The sequence below is a fragment of the Cyclopterus lumpus genome, chromosome 18 (assembly GCF_009769545.1).
Source record: "Cyclopterus lumpus isolate fCycLum1 chromosome 18, fCycLum1.pri, whole genome shotgun sequence".
In the NCBI taxonomy this organism is placed as follows: Eukaryota; Metazoa; Chordata; class Actinopteri; order Perciformes; family Cyclopteridae; genus Cyclopterus; species Cyclopterus lumpus.
The window spans coordinates 7,812,763-7,834,035 of NC_046983.1; the positions used below are offsets into that span (position 1 = coordinate 7,812,763).

General features: G+C 43.8%; 1 protein-coding gene across 1 annotated transcript in view; it reads right to left on the reverse strand.

Moving 5' to 3' along the window:
* The window catches only part of nlgn2a (neuroligin 2a), a 100,441-nt gene extending 79,468 nt beyond the window's left edge, over positions 1-20,973 (reverse strand). The window contains 1 exon segment of the mRNA XM_034557135.1: positions 20,442-20,973. Within this exon segment, the coding sequence (XP_034413026.1) occupies positions 20,442-20,949 (508 nt within the window). The 5' untranslated portion in view covers positions 20,950-20,973.
* Positions 20,974-21,273: the final 300 nt, after the last annotated feature.

Below are 21,273 nucleotides of genomic sequence, written 5' to 3' on the forward strand. Positions count from 1 at the left end.
CATCTAGAAGGCAGACCTTGAGTTGAGGTGTTTTCCAGTAGGAATCATAAAGAGTGGCCTCTTCTTCCATTGGCGTTGGGAGGTGTGTGGTCCTTTGGGATTTGGGCAACTGTCCCCTCCAATGTTTGAACCGCAAGACGGTTATTCCAAATGTGTCGAGGAGAAATTTAAATGATTATGTTTATTTACACCGGCAAAGTTTTCCAATCCACGATGTGTTATATTCTTGGTCTGGAGTACGGAAGATAACACTGTCAGAGGCTGGGGGTTCGCCATCCCAGGTGTGGTCGGGCTAACATGTGGACCTATCTTCTCCATCATTGTTGATGGAGGCTCATGGGAACGTCGTTGGTCCCCTTCAGGAAAAGCCGGGGGCCATCACCACATGGACGCATCGTCTGGGAAGCGTGAATGATCGGCTGGACGTTGCACCGCAGGAAGTGATGCATTTGACCTGCTGGGAAAAGTCAGGGCATCATCATACGCCATCAGGCCTCATCCTCTGGAGACCCGTGAATGCCAGTTCAAAATATCGTGGCAATCCGGCCAGAGGTTATTGAGACGTTTCAGTCTGGACGCCATCCGTAGATCCCCTCAAAAAAGCTCTGCATCACACATGACTTATATATATATATAATCGAATATATATTTATGACATTAAAGATAGTGTTTACAATATATTTCTTGTCAACCTGTAAACTGAAGTCGACAACATTTTCTGATATTCAAAAACCTGAAAGCAGACGTTAATAATGGTTGTGGCTCGAGCTCGAGGTTTACGGTGTTTTCCAGTGGCATTTTCTTGTCCTTGGAAACAGCTGTTTTCTGAGGGTCCTCGTACCGGCTCTTCCTGGAACGCTTTCCCTCAGCGACGAAGACCCGAGCGAGCAGATGAATAGAAATAGGGACTAATACTGTCTTTTCCTTTTTTAAGATAATGCAGAAAAACTGTTTTTAGCCTAAACTCATCTGCAGCCAATTGATTATTACATAAGATTTATGCAACACTCGCGAGACAACGTCAACAGTCGACCCATCCAAAAAAAAACGAGACATCACAAACACTTTTTTTAGGGGGGTGGGGAATATGACACAATTGGGGAGAGCAGAAAAATCAAGCAACCATTAGGACCTGGCAACACGCTGAGGAAGAGAATAAAGACTGAGGTTGATTGACGTCCATTCGCAATGAGCCGAGCAGTGTGAATCAATCAGGGAGAGAGAAAAAAAGAAGAAATAGCTTTTTCTGGACATTTCTCAATCAAAAAGTGCTGAGGAAGCACACACACACACACACACACACACACACACACACACACACACACATGTCTTTAGATGACAAAAACATAACAGCAAATACAATAATAGTGACCCTGAATAGACAGTAGTATCAGTAGTAGTAGTAGTAGTAGTAGTAGTACATGCACAAGAGAAGCGAGAGTATTTTGCACCTAAAAGTGTGTTTATTCTCCTCTCTGGAGAACGGCCTTCCTCTTCCTCCTCCTCCTCCTCCTCCTCTCTCTCTCTCTCTCTCTCTCTCTCTCTCTCTCTTTCTCTCTCTCCCTGCTGCCTGTGTGTTGCCGGCCGACTTGCGGCTCACTTTTAAGCCGGTTACGTAAGGCTTCACTTTGGTTCCACTTCTCCCGGAGGCCCCACGCGCATCGTCACACCCTCACGCGTCCATTCTACCGTGCACATGCAAAACAGATATACGGCACGGGGCCCGGAATGCAAGAGATGTGTGTGTGTGTGTGTGTGTGTGTGTGTGTGTGTGTGTGTTTAGGGGGGGGGGGACGGACGGACGACAGAGACATTGAGGAGAATCGATGCTCATCGCGTGAATGCGTCGATTGAACGCTCAATCACAACAACTACCGTTGCTCATTCAGTGTCTCTTATGGATGACAATATGAAGTAAATGCAATATGAAGTAAATGCAATATGATGCGCCTTCATACGGGGGTTTTAATTTCCCTCAGCGGGATAATAAAAGCAGAATCTGATTATTATGTGCTGTGATTTTTTCTTATTTTTTAGGCAAAATTGGCCTGCTTTCAAAAAGATTGTTTCACTTATACTAAGAAGTAAAACAATATTTTTTCTAGACATGTTTTTGTTGTGTATCGGCCTTATTTTTTTTTTTACATAATGTCCTTGAATTGGAAAAAAAAATGCTTTCCATTTTTCTTTTCGGAGACATTGACATTTTTATATGATGATATGTAGCCACTTGCTTTATCCACTGGCATGTTCGGTTACAACTGGAAAAACCCATTTACCATAATTTGCATGAGGGATGAGAGAGTCTGGTGGTGGGATGCGGGTGGATATACGATATAAAGAACTATTCTTAAATGTTTGAATCATCTTTCACGCATTCAGGTTGCAGAAAATGCTCTTCACAAATAGATGTTTTGTGATGGGTTTACAAAATAGTCATGAGTCACATAAAAAACACTCAAATTCAAAATCTTAGTATTTGGTGGGAAGAAAATGGTTCAAACAGTATTACACCCTCTCATGTAACACTGTGGGGGCATCAACTAAACTTTTAATTATTCATATTTTGGGCCAAAAACTATTTAAATTGCCAAACAGCAGTATATATATATATATATATATATATATATATATATATATATATATATATATATAAATATATGTGTGTGTGTGTGTGTGTGTGTGTGTGCGCGTGGTTATTATGCTGCAACTGAATTTCAAATTGAACATCTTTAATAAAATTTTGATTGATCTGAAACTTTATCATCCAGCCCTATTCCGCATATATCGTAGATATATATACAGTATATATATATATATATATATATATATATATATATATATATATATAAATATATATATATATTTCTATTTTACGTCTACACCAGCGTTTCAATATCTTTCATTTGGGACCATTGTGAGAATTGAGGCAGACAGTAGCCCGCTCAAAGAAAGAGGCTCATCACTTTGTCTATGGATATGAGCGAGTGTGTGTTTGTGTGTGCCGGCACAAGAGTAAGTAGGTGTTGAGTAGCTCATTTAGGCAATGTGTGCCAGTCCGACATGATGTACGAGGAAATGGAACCGAGTCTGACAGCTTGTGAGTGAGCGTCGGCCATGAGTGATGGACGCTTGTGTACGGGACTGTGAGTGTGTGTGAGTGAGTGAGCGAGAGAGAGAGAGAGAGACGAGATGGGGACATTGTCCTACAGCGAAAATATGGCAGCCGAAACGCAGCGAATAACTCAATACCATTTCCTGCACGAGTGTGTGTGTGTGTGTGTGTGTGTGTGTGTGTGTGTGTGTGTGTGTGTGTGTGTGTGTGTGCGAATGGCGTGCTGATACAAGGTTGCTTCTGTCCCGTTGGGGTGACGTGCCGCACTCACCCTTCAGAAACCACTCTACATTGGATTGATACAGTCGTCATTATTCTGTCTGTCCCCCCCCTGTCACAATCTGCTCTTGTATCATTAACTCTCAATTCAGTTCCCTCAATTAAATCACGCGATTTGCCGGCGTTAGAGAAAATAAAGTGTGGAAAAACCTTTGCGACCACGAGGCACTAAAAGAAATATGGAGCTGTAAGAAGCATCACTTTGAAGCTAGCGATTAGCCGGTGAATGCGGTGCGTCGCCCTCCGTCCTCAGAGTCACGCGACTTCGTACGAGGACTTCCTCCCGCGTGTCCATCTCAATCAATACACAGTAAGCTCGCCCCGTGGCAGCATTAGGTGAATAATAGGCCTTTGAGGGGGCTTCAAGGTCACGGGACAAAAGACAAATCATACAGTGGTGACGGCGTCCCGGCTCTCCAAGAGGGTAACGAGGGCATGGCGGGGGGCACAAGCAGCTGATGGACTCACACCTTTAGATGTCCCGTCTTGCCCCGCGTGGCCGGACCGCCGTTTGGGCTCTCGTTTTGACATTTTTGTAGGTTTAAAAAAAGGGAGAAAAAAAAAGAAATTTGGTCCCATTTATATTTTCCACACCAACTTTATGATGTTGCACTAATTTAAAACATTGTTTCCTTCCTTGTTTTTGGGGCTACGAGAACGAGATGTGTCGCGGGCTTTGGCGCTTTAATCTCATTCCACATTCTTCTCTTGAGAGTGCGCACTTTAATACGGAGACATTTAATATGCGTGGAAGGTACTGCAAATGTTTTGGCTGTGTTAATATACCACAAGAGTTCCTTTTGAGGCGTAAACTATATGGGATTAAATAACAGCTACAGGCCGTCGCCGTGCTGCAAGAGTGTTTCTGGAGAGGCAAGACTGAAACAGAAAAGGGAACATTTCTGTAGATTCTGTGGCTAATTTGAGCATTAAAAAGCATTTATTTATTGATAACTGACCAAAGAGGAATATAAAATTCCTTTAAAGCATTCCTGAAACATCATGCTCACGAGAATGGGACGCGCGTGGATATACTTAAAAAGTCAAATACTTCACGTACACGTACATATATATTTCATTAAAGGTTTTAGAGTTTCCCTGTAAAGCTACACTGGGTCTCACTACGATGTGTGAATCCTGGAAATCGAAGAAACACGTTGAGCCCTCGGTAAGTCATAAGATCCAGTATCATACCACCCATACAGTCGTGTTCTATTTGACTTGTCTTTTCTTCGTTGCCTCAGAAGGACTCTTTAGTAATAACAGCCGACTGTGCAGCTTATAGTTGATGTACATACTGAGTGCGCGGACCTTTTTTTCGAGACGCAACATACAGAGTTTGACAGCCGGCTCGCTCTGACCGCCACGGCGTCGCACTATAAAGCGTGTTTTTCATTGAACCGGCTGCTGCGAGACTCATTCAGATCCTCACAGCCTGAGTGTGTCGGACTAAATCACATCGCTCGGTACACGTGTTCCTGCCACGAGGATTCAGCCGGGACTCTGTCGACCTCTCTCCCTCCCGGTCTTTCTGTCGGACTATTTATCTTTTTTACTTCTCATTCTCCCGTCTCCCTTTTCCTACTCCTGTCACCCCCACCCATTCACTCCCTTTTTTGTGTGCCATTTTTCCCACTCTCTCTCTCTCTCTCAATTTTCATTCTCCCGGTGCCCTCATTCCCTCAGACTGAGAAGTATCATTCAAACCTGGCGGATGGGCGAGAATCACCCAGGAAGAAATGGAAAAAGGAGAAGGATGGAGGGGACAAGGACACGTAGGTTACGTTGACGTACCCTTTTTTTTTTTTAAAGTAATGTGATTGGACGAGACCGAGAGAGAAAAGCTGTGTGTGCTCTAGAAAGGAATCTGTCATTTGTACAGGTATCAAGGTTAGGGGGGAAGGAGAAAAATGAGGGGAAAAAAGTGAATGTTTGGGAGGAGGAGGAGGAGGAGGATGTTTTGAAAAAAGAGGAGAGAGAAGAAAAGTATGTATTTCTAATGGCAGAGGAATAGGAAGGAAAAACAAGGCGGCAGAAAGAGCTACAGTTGGTCTTTCTGTCAAACTGTCGCCATGTTCCTCAATCAGGTTCCTCGGCCTCCTTTTAGCGTTCCTCATGGCATTTACAAGGTTCCACCCGGCGTGAGAAAGAAACACCCAATCAGACCCCGACGAGCCTCTGATGCAGCTGAACTCCACTCACACTGTCGAACGTAGGGAGTGCGGATCATTTTGAATCAAGAGCCCTGTCGCTGCTCCAGCCGGCGGGGCGGCGCTTGGGTGTTTAGTTTTTCGGGTGCTCTCCTCTTTTCAACAAACTTCACTTCCGGGGTCACAAAACATTCTCATTTTACAGCCTAACGGCACACGTAAGCTGTGTTTCTAAAGAAAAAAACGTTTGAGGCGCGAAAATTGGCAACACAGAAAATCGGACTTCACAGGCAGCAGCTGCGTTCAGGACTCTGATCTGATTGGTTGTTGTTGTTGTTTTTCTTTCGGTGGAAGAGAAGAGAAGACAAGAGGTCGGTCCCATGTTCTACTGTCAAGATTTAATGACAATTAAAAATAAATAAAAGGTTATTCTGATTTAAGAGAGGACAACACCACTGGAGGATGGAGGAGAAGGTTAGGAAGCGAAGGAGGAGATGGGAAATAAAAGGTGAAAGGTGTTGCATTGCAGAGCGAAAATAAAGAGAGGTTTAAAGGCATAAAGGACCTAAAGAGATGACAGCTTAAAAAGAGATAAAGAGGTAAACATCGATGTAGACAGCGGCGGGGAGGCAGACGGAGTGACATTTACGGAGCAGTGGTGATCGAGTAGGCATGAAGGTTAAAGCCATTTGCTCCCCATGTAGCCACACACACACACACACACACACACACACACACAAATACACACACACTGTGACACACACGTAGGCTTATCTGCTCATGCGTTCATGCATGCTCTCTGTCTACAAATGTGTGCTTTAGAGTTTAGATTGCTCTGCCCTTCCCACAGAATTACTGCAAGACAATGTGGTCGTTTTTAAAAACAGGATTACCAACCGCCTCTCAGACCTCCATCCTCTTTTCGATCATGAATACTGGACCACTGGAGATGATGAGCTCCATTAACTTTTCACAAGGTGGCCAAATAAAGAAAAAAGACAAATCCAATAGTTACACTACTGCATATGTCATGTTGAGTCCCCAGTGTTACCGCTGCACATCTTTTAATGAAAAACAGCCTTTTCAGCACATCGATTCATACACTTGGTCTGGTAGAGGTCTACGCGTGAGCAGTGATGTGCACGTGTGTGACGGGTCTCTCAGGGCGGTAACCTTTGGAGATGTCAGGTAAATGCACGTCTTACATATCTTCCACTGGACATTATGATAGCGGATTTCTTTTCTTTCTAACTGACTGGTTTGTCCAACAACAGGCAACTAAGGGCTGGACTGAATAGTTGAAAGCCCCGAAGCTTCTTTCATAATGTAGACATTCAAATGCTAAATCAACATTTGAATGCAGAATTTTGCGTTGTGTGTGCGTCCGTTCGTTCTGTTTATAGACGACACAATTCGGAGGATTGGATTCCAATGGTGGCTGCGTATTTTTGGAGGGGATTGTTTCCGGCATGTGTGATCGGGTCTTATGGCTATTATATTATTATTATTTAAAACGTGCATATTTGTTTCTAGTCATCCAAACAATATGCATGCCCCTCAATTAACGGGGCAACCTCGGAGAAATCTAACAGCCTACCACGAATTTGATTTATACTACATAAACAAACACTTTCTTGGAGGGATGAGGTCATAAAATATGTCGATTTCCTCAATAGAAGCAAAACAAATATTATATGGAGACCTAGAAGCAACTGTAGTATTTGATCTGATTCTGTACATTTAGAATAATAAAAACAACTAAAATGGTTTCTTAGACCAAAAACAATCACAGCTACACTTGATACATTTTCTATTTTCCGTCAAAGTGTGTGTGTGTGTGTGTGTGTGTGTGTGTGTGTGTGAGTGTGTGTGTGAGTGTGTGTGTGTGCGTGTGTGTGAAAAGGAGCAGTCCAATCCACATCTCAATCGTGTGGTTCCCTCTGCTCCGGAGGTGATAGATTACTGGAGACTCTCACTCCATCGACCACCATACCCTGGCTCTGTCAGAACAGCGGCCGTTGTTTGTCTGCTCGTGTAAAAGATAACTGGTGTGTGCAGGGAAAGCCTTCCCTTTAACCATTTTGACATTTGCAGTTTTGTCAGCAGAGCTCTTTATTGGGCTAACCTTTGAGGAGCGAAGAGTTTTTATGTTGTCTTGACATATGGGGAAGGAGGCGAAGGTAAAGGGAAACAGGGAAAAATATGGCGATGGGAGGTTATGCTATCAAAATGCCGACATGCTCAGCTGCTCTGTTGCCATTTCGTGTAGTATTTCATCTGTGAGGTAATCACAAAGCACGCAGGAGCCAATCTGCGTGTGTGTGTGTGTGTGTTTGAAGAGTCATTCAACCCTCTGGGCTATTTCTGCTCTAAACAAAGGCCTGTTGGTGATCTGTGCGATACCCTTCCAGTGTGATCCAAGATCACGTCCCTGTTTGTCTGTCCGTGTGGGCTTTGAACTCCTCATGCCCGCTTCAACACCAAAGCAGTTTCCATTACATGTAACACAGAGGTCTTCTCTACTCGGCCCTTTTATCTCTCCCCCCCCCCCCCCTCTCCTCGTCTTTTCTCCGTCCACGGCCCTGTGTGCAGCATTTAGAGGGATCTATTGTCGTGTGTTTCTCTTTCGTGTGTAATGAGTCATTGAGCACGTCATATCTACAAAGGAGCTTCACAGAGTCTGCCGTGGTACCGCCGCCTGGCCTTCGTTGGCCCGTGAGCGAGACGAACGGCGCCATGCCGCCATCTTGGATAGGGAGTGAGTGAGTGGAGGGGTATTCAGCTGGCCGCAATCTGCAACCAAACCGTTAGATGCCACCAACTCCGACCCACTGTGCCTGTAAAGTGCTATTGTTGCACATGTGTCAGCTGTGGAAACAGCTGTACACCAGCATGCAAGAGCTGCATGTGTTTTGAGCATGGACGCAAAGAGCTGAGGCACAGAGCTTGTTTTGGGGGCTGACCCTTTGCCATCTTCCCTCCCCGCCTCCATCTAAATCCATCTCCTCCTCTCAGGCCGGCCTTGCAAGAGCAGGGGCCCGAGCACTGGGACATTACTAACCAGGGAGTGGATGAGGCAGCGCTCCTAATGCTGACAGAGTGGAACACTGAGGGAGTGCCAAGGCGGAGCACGGGGACTAATTTAGGTCAAAGGCCCGGGAGCGACACCGAGATGCAGACACATGCCCATTTTCACTTTCTTTGTGTCTTCTCGTGGCTCTGCAACTGTCCCTGTTTCCCTCGTGTGTGCCAGCTGTGCAGATTCTATTAGAGGGGGAAAAAAGGTCCTCACTGAATTATGCCTGCAATCACGGAGATTTCACATTTACTCCAATTTGTCCCACTAAGGTCTCCTCAAATGGGATGGAAATCCTGTTCAACTTGAACGCCAAAATAAAGGAGGCTCCCGGGAAATAAGGCAGAGCCGACAACAAAGATATAACGGAAAACATGTTATTTTAATGCGTCTGGACAGTTCAATCGCCGTCTCTCTTTGAAGCCGCCCTATCACCCCCCTCCCCCAACGACATCGTACTGAAACAGCAACAGTGTAATCGGTTGTGTCACCGCGAGAGACCAAACCTGGAGCTTTTGCATTTACTGTAAATCAAGTGGGAGGCCAGCTCGGTGTACCGCTGATTGGATATTTCAATACAACATTTTAATAGATCTAATGCCTTATGGAGAAAACAAATTGCTCTTATCCCTGTAGAATCCCATGACTAACTGTTGTGGTGCTCTGAAAATATGGCTAATTTTTTCCTCCCGTCTGTTGGGCTACGGCTGGCTAGGGAGTTCTTTGAATTTCTTAAGCCCTTACACCTTTTAAAGCTGTTAAGCTGAACGGACAATTACTTTAGCTTTAAGATAACACACTAAATCGGACCTAATTTGTTGGCCTGGTTGTTTTTTCTCAAAAGGATATTTTGATGGCGTTATTATATTTTATTTTATTTGTCTTTTTATGTTTACTATCTAATTGTACGGAGCCTCTCCAGCTAAAGCGTTTCACACTGTTGTACTTGTGTAACTGGAGTGGACATTGTTTGACTGATAATCACCAGATGAATTTACTCTAGATTGCATGAACAAACCTTTGATCCAGTTTTCATCTATTTGTGCGCCTATTTCGTAAAGTTGTCTGAATGTCTAGTGTAATTGAATCCAGCAGAGGTAATATCCTCCAGTAATTCACAATAAAAAAATAATCCAAAACATAAAAGGGAAGTATGAGAAACGCAGTTAATCGTCTCGCGTACTGTACAAGTGATGCAAGGTGAATTTAAGCCACTGCAAAATACGTAGTTTCCCAAATGGTTTACTTTCTCACAGGGTTTCCTAAACAGTGAGTAGTGAGTAGTGCATGACAGGAACAGACACAGTCATGAGTGGGAGCAACACACACTCCTGCTGTGGATTTGATTTGGTTGTGTGCACATGTGTCAGGGCCGGTTCTTCAGACGCTGTCCATGGTGCTGAAACGTGAGCTGACATCAGTGTGGAGGTCACGCTGCGGTTCTTTTAGCTGTTGTTTTTGTGCCTTTTCTGCCTCACATGAAAGCACAAGCACGTGCCAGATGAACTCCCGACTGACTGCACATTATTTGATGCTAGTAAGTTCTTGGTTAGTGACCGCTGACCGTACACTACGTCTGACATGGCGCTGCAGAACAATTTGAGGACAAATTCGATCGAGGACACGAGGAAAGGGGGAAAAGCAAACAAAACAGAGGAGTTACATGTGACACCCGAGTCTATTAAACATACTTATAGTGCATTGTAATCTGCTTATAGCACTGCATTGTTATAGTTATACACACTCATACATATTCATAATGGTTTATAACTGCAATCAAAACACATTATACGTGGTCATGCTATTTTTTAAGTGAAGTAAAACATTATTTTACATTTAGTGTCATTTTTGAACTTATCATCACATTGATTATAATGTATCATAACAGCGATTATAATGGATTATAACAAAGATTATAAAGTAAAACCACAATGGGAATTCTAATACTAAATGTCAGTGAATGCCAATCACAAAGAATTATAATACCTGACCTTATGCTATTATAAAATGCTTTAATATGTGTTATTATTATTGTAACAAAGCATTATGAAAACGCAAGAGCGGGTATAACTATGATTATACAGAGCTATGTGTCACAGAAAGACGGATGCATTTCAGTAACGGCATCCAGAAAGTGTTAAAATGATGTAATAGCTCAATACAAGATCATTACTTACTATCTCATGTTGGAGCTGCACAGATGATGACATCACAACTCGCACGGTCATTAATACTCGCCGTCAGCTCAAACCCGACAGCTACTTTGCTAACTAGTGATGAATTGCAGTGGCAGCGACGCATCGACTTTTCTCCTCCGTGAACATATCGGCAGACTTGTTCCACGAGAGGAGGAAGCCTTACCTCTGGATAACCTCCTGCTCTCTCTGTCTATTCATCCCCCTTTCTTTTAATCTCTTCCTTTCTCTCTTTCGTTCTGCCGGCCCTCACCATTCAGTGCTGTGGGAGGCAGCGGGGCCTGGTAGAGGGAGCTGTGTGTGTGTGTGTGTGTGTGTGTGTGTGTGTGTGTGTGTGTGTGTGTGTGTGTGTGTATGTGTGTGTGTGTGTGCAGGAGAGGTAATTTGCATTCACCGCCACTGGCCACCCCAGCTTCAGAAGCCCTGAAGAGATGGCCCTTTGAGCTGTATTGAAAGAGATGGAGTGTGTGTGTGAGTGTGAGTGTGTGTGTGTGTGTGTGTGTGTGTGTGTGTGTGTGTGTGTGTGTGTGTGTGTGTGTGTGTGTGTGTGTGTGTGTGTGTGCGAGGCGGATGGGAGAGCGTGAAAAGGCAATACAACTCGTAATGCCGAATAAGCAATCCGTGTGGATGTGCATGTGTCCCTGCGCCAACAAGTGTGAGTCTTGTTTTCGTGTGTGACTCAACGAGAGTTTGGCCGTGTGTGTGTTTGCGTACATCTTCAGTAACTTAGCCTCGGGGCGATCTGGAGCCCTTAGTAATCCCCAGACAGCTGAATTCTGCCTCTTGCATTGCGCTCCATAGGTTGCCGGGCTCTTTCATCTTCCTATATCCTCTACTTTAAAAACACTTCCTGTCTGAGAACCCGATTTGTTTCCAATTTCCCTGGACGCAGGCAACAGAGGTATTCTGTCCTGTTAAAGGTGCAATCCCTCATAAACGAGCAGCATTATTAGATTTTCTTCTTTCTCCAAGTGGTTCTTCTAAAAAAAGGTTCCTATTTAAATCAATTCCACTCAGTTCAATAACATAATTCAATAAAATCTTGCAACACTGCACTCCCCTGTTTCTACTCGGAGCTTATCTCCATTGCGCCGCGTTGCTCAGTGATTTTCGAATGCTGTTGGTCTCATCAAGAACATGGTACCGGGATAGCTGACCACGCTGGCCCGAAAAGGCCGACTCAGCAGTCCAGCATGTGGACTCAATAAACTGGAGGATTAATTATTAAAAGAAAAGGCAAACACGCTGAGAGCTGAGGGCAATTTATGACTGTCCATTTCCCCGCCATACTTGGTATGACAAAGCTGAATTCTGTTTATCCTGATTGTTGAAATGCAGAGTGAAAGTGAGCGTTGTGCTGAAAAAGCATTTCTAAAGCACTACACTAATACACAAAAATATAGCTATGTATATATATATATATATATATATATATATATATATATATATATATATATATATATATATATATATATATATATATACTGTATGTATATATATATATATATATATATATATATATATATATATATATATATATTACAAATGAATATCCAGCTGTCGAACAGGAGAATGCAGTGAAAGGAGATGCGTTATGAGGCTGAAGTCTACTTCCTCATGTTCAAACTAAAGCACCGATAACAGAGGATTCCGCTAGTGTCACACGTACCTATTGTTATTGTAATATGAAGCGAAAAGGCATTATTCATTATATGAAATATTAAGAAAATATTGATTTGAGCTGGCTGCACGGCGGTGTATTGTCTAGCACAGTTAAGAGGGTTCTATCCCCCGGGCGGCCCTTCTGTGTGGAATTGATTGGAGCAGCTTTAAACGTTTAAGTTAGACGGGACACGTCCTGCTAATGTTCTCATCCAGTCCACTAGAACATGTTTCCATGCTTCACATGCTAAAATGTCAGGAAGATTATGGGACACTTTTGGAAAGGTAGTTCTACAGCGGTGGGTGGAATACAATGCTAATGAGCCTGCATGTGACATAAGAGGGGGAATTTCTTGAATCACATGATTTCTGACTGACTGAGTTTTCCTATTTCACAGTGTGTGGGTTGCTGTGCAAAAACACCGCAGTGAGCTTTTCATGACACGTCCCTGTTTAGTTTAAGAGGTCGGAACAGAGCCTCCTGAGGCATTTAACGAGAGACTAGAAAAGAGAGCTCGAGTCAGAAACCCCGGCCAGAAGGCTTCCGTGTTCCTTAGCGTGACTCTGAAGCCGCTGCTCCACCTGAGCCTATTTATGGTTAGATTGCCAATCTGATAGGAGAGGGCGGATCAGACTGCATCAAATCCCATTAGATGTTCTTGATCAATCCCCGAGTTAAACCAGATGATATCCCAGATTGTGCTGTAAACTGCTACAGAAGCGAAGCCAAAAGAACATGGATAGTCAAAGCCTGAGAGCTTATTATTTAAGCACTGTTGTGAAGTCAATTCACTCTGCTGAGGCTAAAACCATCATTTGAATGGACCGTCTACAGCTAAATCCTATTTCTGCCTTCATTGCTCATCCAAAGCATATGGTGACGACGACCGGGGAGCTGGGAGACTTTTGGGCGGGGGGGGGGGACGCTTAAGCGAAAAAGGAAGGGAGGAAATAAGTAAAATGGAATGGAATATGAAGGGGGATGAGAGGTTGGGTGAGAGAGGAGGCAATGCTCGAAAAGAGACGTCACATGAAGATGGGGGAGGAGGAGGAGGAGGAGGAGGACGACAGGGGAGTCGATCAAAATGATGACCCACATGAACGCGACAAAACGGGTGCAAACACACCGCCGAGATTATTAGGATCATGTGATGTGCGTGGACACACACACACACACACACACACACACACCCTTTCCATCTCTCAGGCTTACAGGCTATAAATAGCTGGAACTGAGCCCTTGCTAATTCCTTCATTCAGAGTCTAGTGGAAAGGCAAAATGCACGCAGCTTTTGATGCGCGCCCGAGCAGTAAGATACAGGAAGTGGTGGATGGTTGCCATCACAACCCCCCCCGTCCCCCCCCCCCGTCCCACTTCCCCCTTTCCTCGTGTCCTCGATCTAAATTCTGCACTCCTTCAACCTCCATTCATCCCTGGTTCTTTTCCTCTCAGTGTCTCCCACTAACTTTACTGCTGCTCCTCAACAGAAATCTTCAAAATGGGATCAATATCATAATCTGGCAGCGCTCTCCGTCTCTGTCTTGTAATCGCATAACGGAACCGCCGCATTTGATTGCGACCACAATAAGTAAAGATGCTGAGTAAATTATGCAAATCGTTTCTCCAATTACAGTCATTATCGATATCCGCAGTTTTTCGTGGAATGTTCAGGACCGATTCAGGGTTTTTCATTGAGAGTTTTAACATCAATAATTGGTCAGTTCACTGCATTCAAATGTTAAGGAACCGTAAGTAGGAACAGAACAGAAGAGCAAATGTCTGTTTATTCTATTCTTAGAACAAGCTGAATGGTGGTTGGCCAAAAAGGGACGAAGTTTAACATGAAGAGCTTCATCCTCTCTTGAACGTTTTTCAATGACAGATAATTTAAAAGGTTCTGGCTGCTGATTTACTCATGAAATAGTTCAATATTGTGGTCTTCAATATGTTCAAACTCTATCTATAATTTTTGTAATTAGTTTTACATGGTAAGGCTTAGGCAACAAAAGTACTAGGAAAAGATTGTGCTTTGTGTTAAAATAACTATGTTTGTTACACAGCTGGTGCTAATAAAGCTCAGAAGATATGTTAGAAAACTAAGTCTATATTGACCTGGTTTCACAATGGGGAAAGTGTTTATCTATTTTGAAAATGTTTGATATTTGTTGACCGTGGCGTCAAAAGGACGCGACACGTTTTATGCCAGTATGCTGCGCCTGTTATTATATTATCACAATGCGGTGCGTTTGATTAAAATGTTAAACGGTTCAGTGCAGTGTAGTGCAGATGCTCTATACTTCACCTAATGAAGTACACTTGCAGATTCATCTATGCATCTATGCTGACCACCTCAGGTGACGCAAGAGGTGCACTTTAATGTAAAGTATGTAAGTCCGGTTAGACTCAGCTTTCAAAACTTTAAAAAAAACCATAAACAAGTATACAATGTGACTGCATCTCACGAGAAGGAATTCCAAAGAAAATCCAAACACACCCGGCAAGATTTGAAAATAAGTCCGACCCACACTACACAATATTAAGAGCTCTCTCTCCCTCTTTCACACCCACAGACACACAATCGCTCCCTTTTCCCACACTCCATCCAAGTTCTCCTCAATTCTTCTCCTTTGTCTTGTAAAACACGTCACCCTCAGTAGTTACGGACCCATTTCAAGCGTCCATCAAAGCCACAGGTTTAACCAGCTTAGCAGGCATTAATTTAAAAATCCTCCTCCTCCGCTCATGTTTCACATCGGGTATTGTAGGTCACTGCTGTTACGGTTTCCTCTCATGTGAACAGAGATAGAGGTCTGTCATCCCCGGGGAACCGTCTTGGTATTTTTGAGTGCTCTCCGTCTTTAAGTAAAAAAAAAAAGTCTTTTTTTTCTTCTTTTTATTCGTGAATGGAGACTGATATCCCCATTTCACAACTCCACCTAGAAAGCGCCACCCCACCTTGAACTTATTTAAATCTGAAGGAATTCAAAAAATTCAAAAAAACACAGCGTCCAGTTCAAGTTTACTAACCGTTTCAAGGCACAAAACTTTTCTTAATATAAGTCCTTGTCGGAGTTTTTAACAATATACACCTGGTATACTGTGGCTGCCGGTCGCCTTTTCCCAGGTATGTATTGGGCTGTCCTAGATGAATGGAAAAGTTCAAAGCGAGTGACCGACCCCTGGCTGATTTGATTCTCTCCTCACGCCCACCACCACGCTGAGTAAGACAAAGCCTTTGACTGAGCAGGCCAGTTGCTGTCTGCTCCCCTGAGCCTCAGCATGGTGCAGAGAGGGACAGAGAAGGGGGAGAGGAGGGAGGGGGAACATGAGAAAAAAAAACCACAGCAAAGACAATGGACTTTGTCAGGTTTGGTTTGTTAAGGTCGGACCAGAGGAAGCCCCTCTGCTCTGACCTCTATAAAATGACAAGCACCTAGAGATGCCGGACTTCAAATCTGACTCTCTGCTTCGCAATCCGTCCCTTTTCATCTATTTGTTAAGGGTTTTGGTTTAGTGATACAGTGTGTGTGTGTGTGTGTGTGTGTGTGAGGGGGGTGCCTGTCCCCTGGGAGCTACAGGCCCATATAGTATGTAACAGCAATTGTTCCTTCTCAGGGAAGTGTATTCTGCCTGCGGAGAGATGGTGATCTATTTATACCCATCATCCCCTTTTTTTATTCCATTTTTGTTCTTTAGAGGGTATCATCTGGGCCTGGCAGGAGAGAGAGAGACAACATATATAGAAAGAGATGGAGCAGAATAATCAAGGTTTTTCTTTCGGGCATCAGAAGCAATATATTTCATTTTTTTCCCCCACTGCTGCATCTCTCTCTATTATTTATTTGTTTGTTTGTTTTACCTCCTTCATTTATTCATCCATCTCTGGCCCTTTGGTGATGCCGATGTCCCTCAACCACCGTTATCGTGTTAGTATCGAACCCTTCGTGATGAATCCCCTCGGAAAAAATTGAAATATTGCAGAACGGGGAGATGTGGGAGTTTGAGTTTGATGCATGGAGATAGATGAAGTATCGGATGGAATAATTTATAAGGCCTTCGGCTTGCACCCTGCAGCTCAGCCCAAGAAGCACGGAGCTGACAACGCTGAGGTTAGCGGTTCAAATCCCAGAGGGTTATCTGGCAAACTGATGTATATTCTCCTCCAACAGGACTAATTGAAAAGAACTCGCAGCTTAGAAGGTATTTTGTAACAGCTCATCAGGGTTAAACCTCAGCCGACCACCAATAACGTTCTTCCAAGGGTGGTAGAGTCTGTCTCCCTTTGTTCCAGATCCATACTTGTCTGTTATAGTTCAGAAATAAATCCTGATATTTAGGAATTATTGATCTTAAAATGTTGTTTGCACCAGCCACCAGCAGGGTGATACTGTATATTGGCCCTAAGCCAATCAGAAATGGTCAAACGAATCGGTGGGAAGTGGTTTGAGGGAAACGGGAACGGGTGAAAACAAAAGGCCAGCTTTCCTTTTAAGAAATGGAACATCTCATCCCATTTGAGGGCTGCTGGTTCCAGCTCCTCTGACTTATTTACCAGGAAGTCTTGCTCTGTGTTAATGGCTGCTGACTGCTGAGAGAAGCATGTGGTTTGTCTTTGAGCCCGAGGCATCAGGAGCAGCAGCAGCAGCAGCAGCAGCCATCTCTCCCCCCCCCCCCTTGTCCATCGATCCACCGTGACTCTGCAGGAGCCAGATGAAAACCTCTCGCTATGATTTATGGGATGTCATTTCCAGGGGAACCGTTGGAGCCCCTTACTCCCAGCATTCAGTGGGGGAGCGACCTACAAGCTGGGTTTATAGTCAACGCTTTACATTATAGTGGGATTTCAATGACCACTGATGTATTCTTATATGAATATTATGTATTTGCTTGGATATGGTTCCATAATCTGTCCTTTTATTAAAGAATAATGATCCATTAGGTGCGTTGAGAACAATATTAAAACTTAAGATTGATGAAGTAAGAACAAAGACATGTGGGTCCAGGCTCTAAAATATTCATGTACTGCATGTAATAAAATCAAAAAAATCCTCATTTGCATATTAGATTAAGTTTCTGTAAATCAGATAATAACAAGTGTAATTTTGCATCATTACTGTAACATGATTAGTTGTGTCCCCGTTCGTTTTTTTCTCTCAAAGTATTACAAATTCAGAAACATATTTCTTCATGAGCGCCGTGGAATTAGGGAAAAGATGAGAACACATGGCTAGCTTAGCAAACTTATTGAGTCCTGAAGTATTAATTAAGGAGCCATGAGTAACCACCAAATGTTTGCGTGTTTGTTTATCTATAAACAAACACACACATTCTTGTCAGCGTCCCACGTTCCTCCATTTGCACTGATGGCAGCATTAAGCAGTAATTCTGCAGACTTAATCCACTTAAAATTAGAGGTTAGAGGTTTTGAGGGATTCTGTCTTAGTGGTGCCCTATAAAAAAAGGATACACGTAAAAAGGCCTCAGGAGAATCCGAGATGCAGCATTCATTATTAAAAAGTGAGGGGAATAGGAGGGGAATCGACAGCAAGGGGAGACGGGAGAGTGCCGTCACGTGGGCATGTTCAACCTTGTGCGTGCCCGTGGACAGCGAGTTGCACCGGATCTTTTTGGGGATCTGCTGGCCAAAAGTGTTTTGGTATTTTTGAGCGTGCGTCTGCCTGTGTTACATCACAAAGTCGTACATCTCACAAAACAGGGGAAAGAAGAAGAAGAAGAAAAAAGCTGCGCGACACTGTGAAATGACTCAAGACCTGATGTATAGTGTTCTATATGTGCCGCAGGAGCTCTAAGTGGCAATGACAGGGTGTCGAGGGCTGAGGCTGCAGTGTTGGAGCGGAGAGGCGGAAGGAAGGAAGGACGGAAGGAAGGAAGGAAGGAAGGACGGAAGGAAGTGTGTTGAGCTGTGAGGGGCTAAAAAAAAAAAAAGTCCAGTTGAATGATGCTGACAGGGCGACCGACATGTGTCAGAGTGAAGAACATTTTCAGGGTGTAAATCACTGCCTCATCACGACAATGACGCACACAACGATGTGCACATATAGACAGCAAGAGAAACATAGATTAATGCAAACGTCAAGGCACACACACACACACACACACACACACACATACACACGCTGATATCGATACCGTCAAAGCTGGTGATTTGTTTCTAATTCATTTTTTATATCTGAACTTGTGTGTATGTGCTTATCGAGAAGAAGAAAAAACACACACAAAAAAAAACACATTGTGTTAGTACAGTAAGTTTCTTTTTTGAAGACCTCCAGTTGTTTGAGGTCAAACCAAGAGACCGTTTCTGGATGGGAAACCCGGCAACATGATTCTTAGAGCCCCTCTCTGTGTGAAAGGGGCTGGCTTTGTGCAGCTCAGAACAGAGATATAGAAATGAAGACACAAACGTGACACCCGTTTTAGAATATCCTGAGAGAGAGAGAGAGAGAGAGAGATGATGGGAGTCTCTTCATATCACATCTGCCAACGGAATGGGAAATCTCTCTCTTTTGTATTGCTCGCACACCTGAGAGAGCCCGGGCAGACAAAAAACGTCTGAGTTGAGAGAAGAGGCTTCTTGTCGATAAAAAAAAGAAAAAAGTAAGAAAAGTCAAATGTCACCTAATCTTTTATCTCATAAAGCACCTGGAAACTGCTTCAGTCCTGACCTTTGTTCTCTTGCTTTATAACACCTTGAATGGGAAGGACTGTAAAGCCAGGGTAGGGTAATTGAAAAATGATTCATGGAATAATTTTATATAGTTTCTTTTTTTCATATATATATATATATATATATATATATATATATATATATATATATATATATATATATATATATATATATATATATATATATATACATATACATATATATATATAAGCCGCTGTGAAAACACACACCATATGCATATGCAATATTTATGGTGTTTAAGGTTGTGCATGAACATGGAAAATAATTCAAACACTCCAGTTTTCAAGTTAGTTTTTTTTCCCACATGAAGTGAACTTCCCGAGGCTCCTCCCCCTTATGGGTGCCACAAATTGACCGTTCCCTACACCCCTCCACTGAACAGCGATTGTCCAATCATAGCGTAGCAACCGTAAATGGCAACAGCTGGCCTGTCAAGCTTTGGATTTCTCTGCACGTTGAAGCGGTGTGCATCGGGTTGGAGTGGGAGCTGAGCGTGCGTGGTGGTTTCTACATGGATCCCCGGCTTCTGAGTGCCTGGGGCCTGAATCTTTGCACATGATATAATGTGCGCAGCCATCAAGTAAATATTTTAGACCCTTTTACAGGGTTCCGGTTTGAAATGAGTCAACTAGATATAAATTGAAAAAATTAACAAGTCGTTTCCAATCATCTCATGAAGGTAATATAATCTGACAGACACAAAATAAAATAAGAAAACAACATTTGCAATGGTAAATCTGTCCCCATTATCATAGTAAACTATAGTTATTGGGGCTGGGTATCGTCAGGGCCGCGTAATACCCATCAAGGTTCCCCAGGATACAATTGTTAGCGTTCTCAGCACTGTTGCCGTTGTTAGCACTGTTAGCTGCTGGATAGCGTGCGCAGGTAAACAACCCTGGCTGTGTGGGTCGTAGTGGGCCAATCAAACGTCACATCACATGGAAGAATGTTTGCTGTGATTGGTTGAGAGCAAAACGTGACAAATATTAGTATTATGTAGTATTGTTTGACTGGAGAATCTTGATGCTACATGGTACTGGGTTATTTCAGTTGATACCTTAAAAGTATTGTGTACCCACACCCAGCCCTACTACATATTTATGGCGAGTATGGAAAGCTTGACAGGCATAGCAAGAGGATCTAAAGGAACGGGGCTTAGCGAACAGTCAATATAATTCATTCTACCCACTATTACCCACTGACTCCCTCATCTCCCGGCCTCCCCCAACCCTCCATTTAATAATGCCCACTCACCATCCTCAGTGGGTACGTAGACATTGAGGTAGAGGCAGTCCTCGCTCTGGTTCTGGATGTAACCCGCCGCCACGTCCAGATTGTCAGTGAACCACACAGGCAGCATGATCTCCGGGAGCACGCCGTGGACATTCTGAGGGCACACGGGGGCAAACTGGGTGGCGTTGCGGATCTCCTGCCAGGATCCCGGGGCTTCGGGCGGCTGAAAGCGGCGGTCGCCGATGGGTGCCGTGGCATAGGGGACGCCCAGGTACTGCTCTACGGGGCCCAAGATCTCATTGTTCAAGTCCTTCTTGATGCCTCTGATCTTACCGTAATTGGTGGTGACTAAGGGGTTTTTAGAAGGGTCCATTTTCTGGCTCGAGGCCAGGCTGAAGAGCACAATGAGGCCTAGCAAACCCATTAGGCACCAGTCCGTAATGAGACTATGGGGCCGTGTTCTGGACGACAAAGCCTGCCCCCTTTGTTTATTTAGAACAAGTGGAAGGGGGTACATGGCCGGATTCATGGTGTTCAGCCACCAGCTTTTAGTCTGTTTTAGAGTACTTCAGTCTTTCTATGAGAAAAGGTGGATTATAACCAACAGTCTGGAAGGTAAAGCATAAGAGGGGATTTAAAAACCAAAGCAGACAGACCCTGAAAGAATAAAATGAGCTTTTTTTGTGACCAGGAGCTCTGAGTGAAGGTGAGATGGAGGGCAAAGCAGTCGCTGGGGGGAAAGAAGGGTCCTTGGGATGCTGGAGAAGGAGGCCGGACCTCGGTGTGGATGCCTGGTCAGTGTTGATTCAGAGCAACAAGGATCTGAAACGCTTCCCCAGTCATGGTTCTGTTG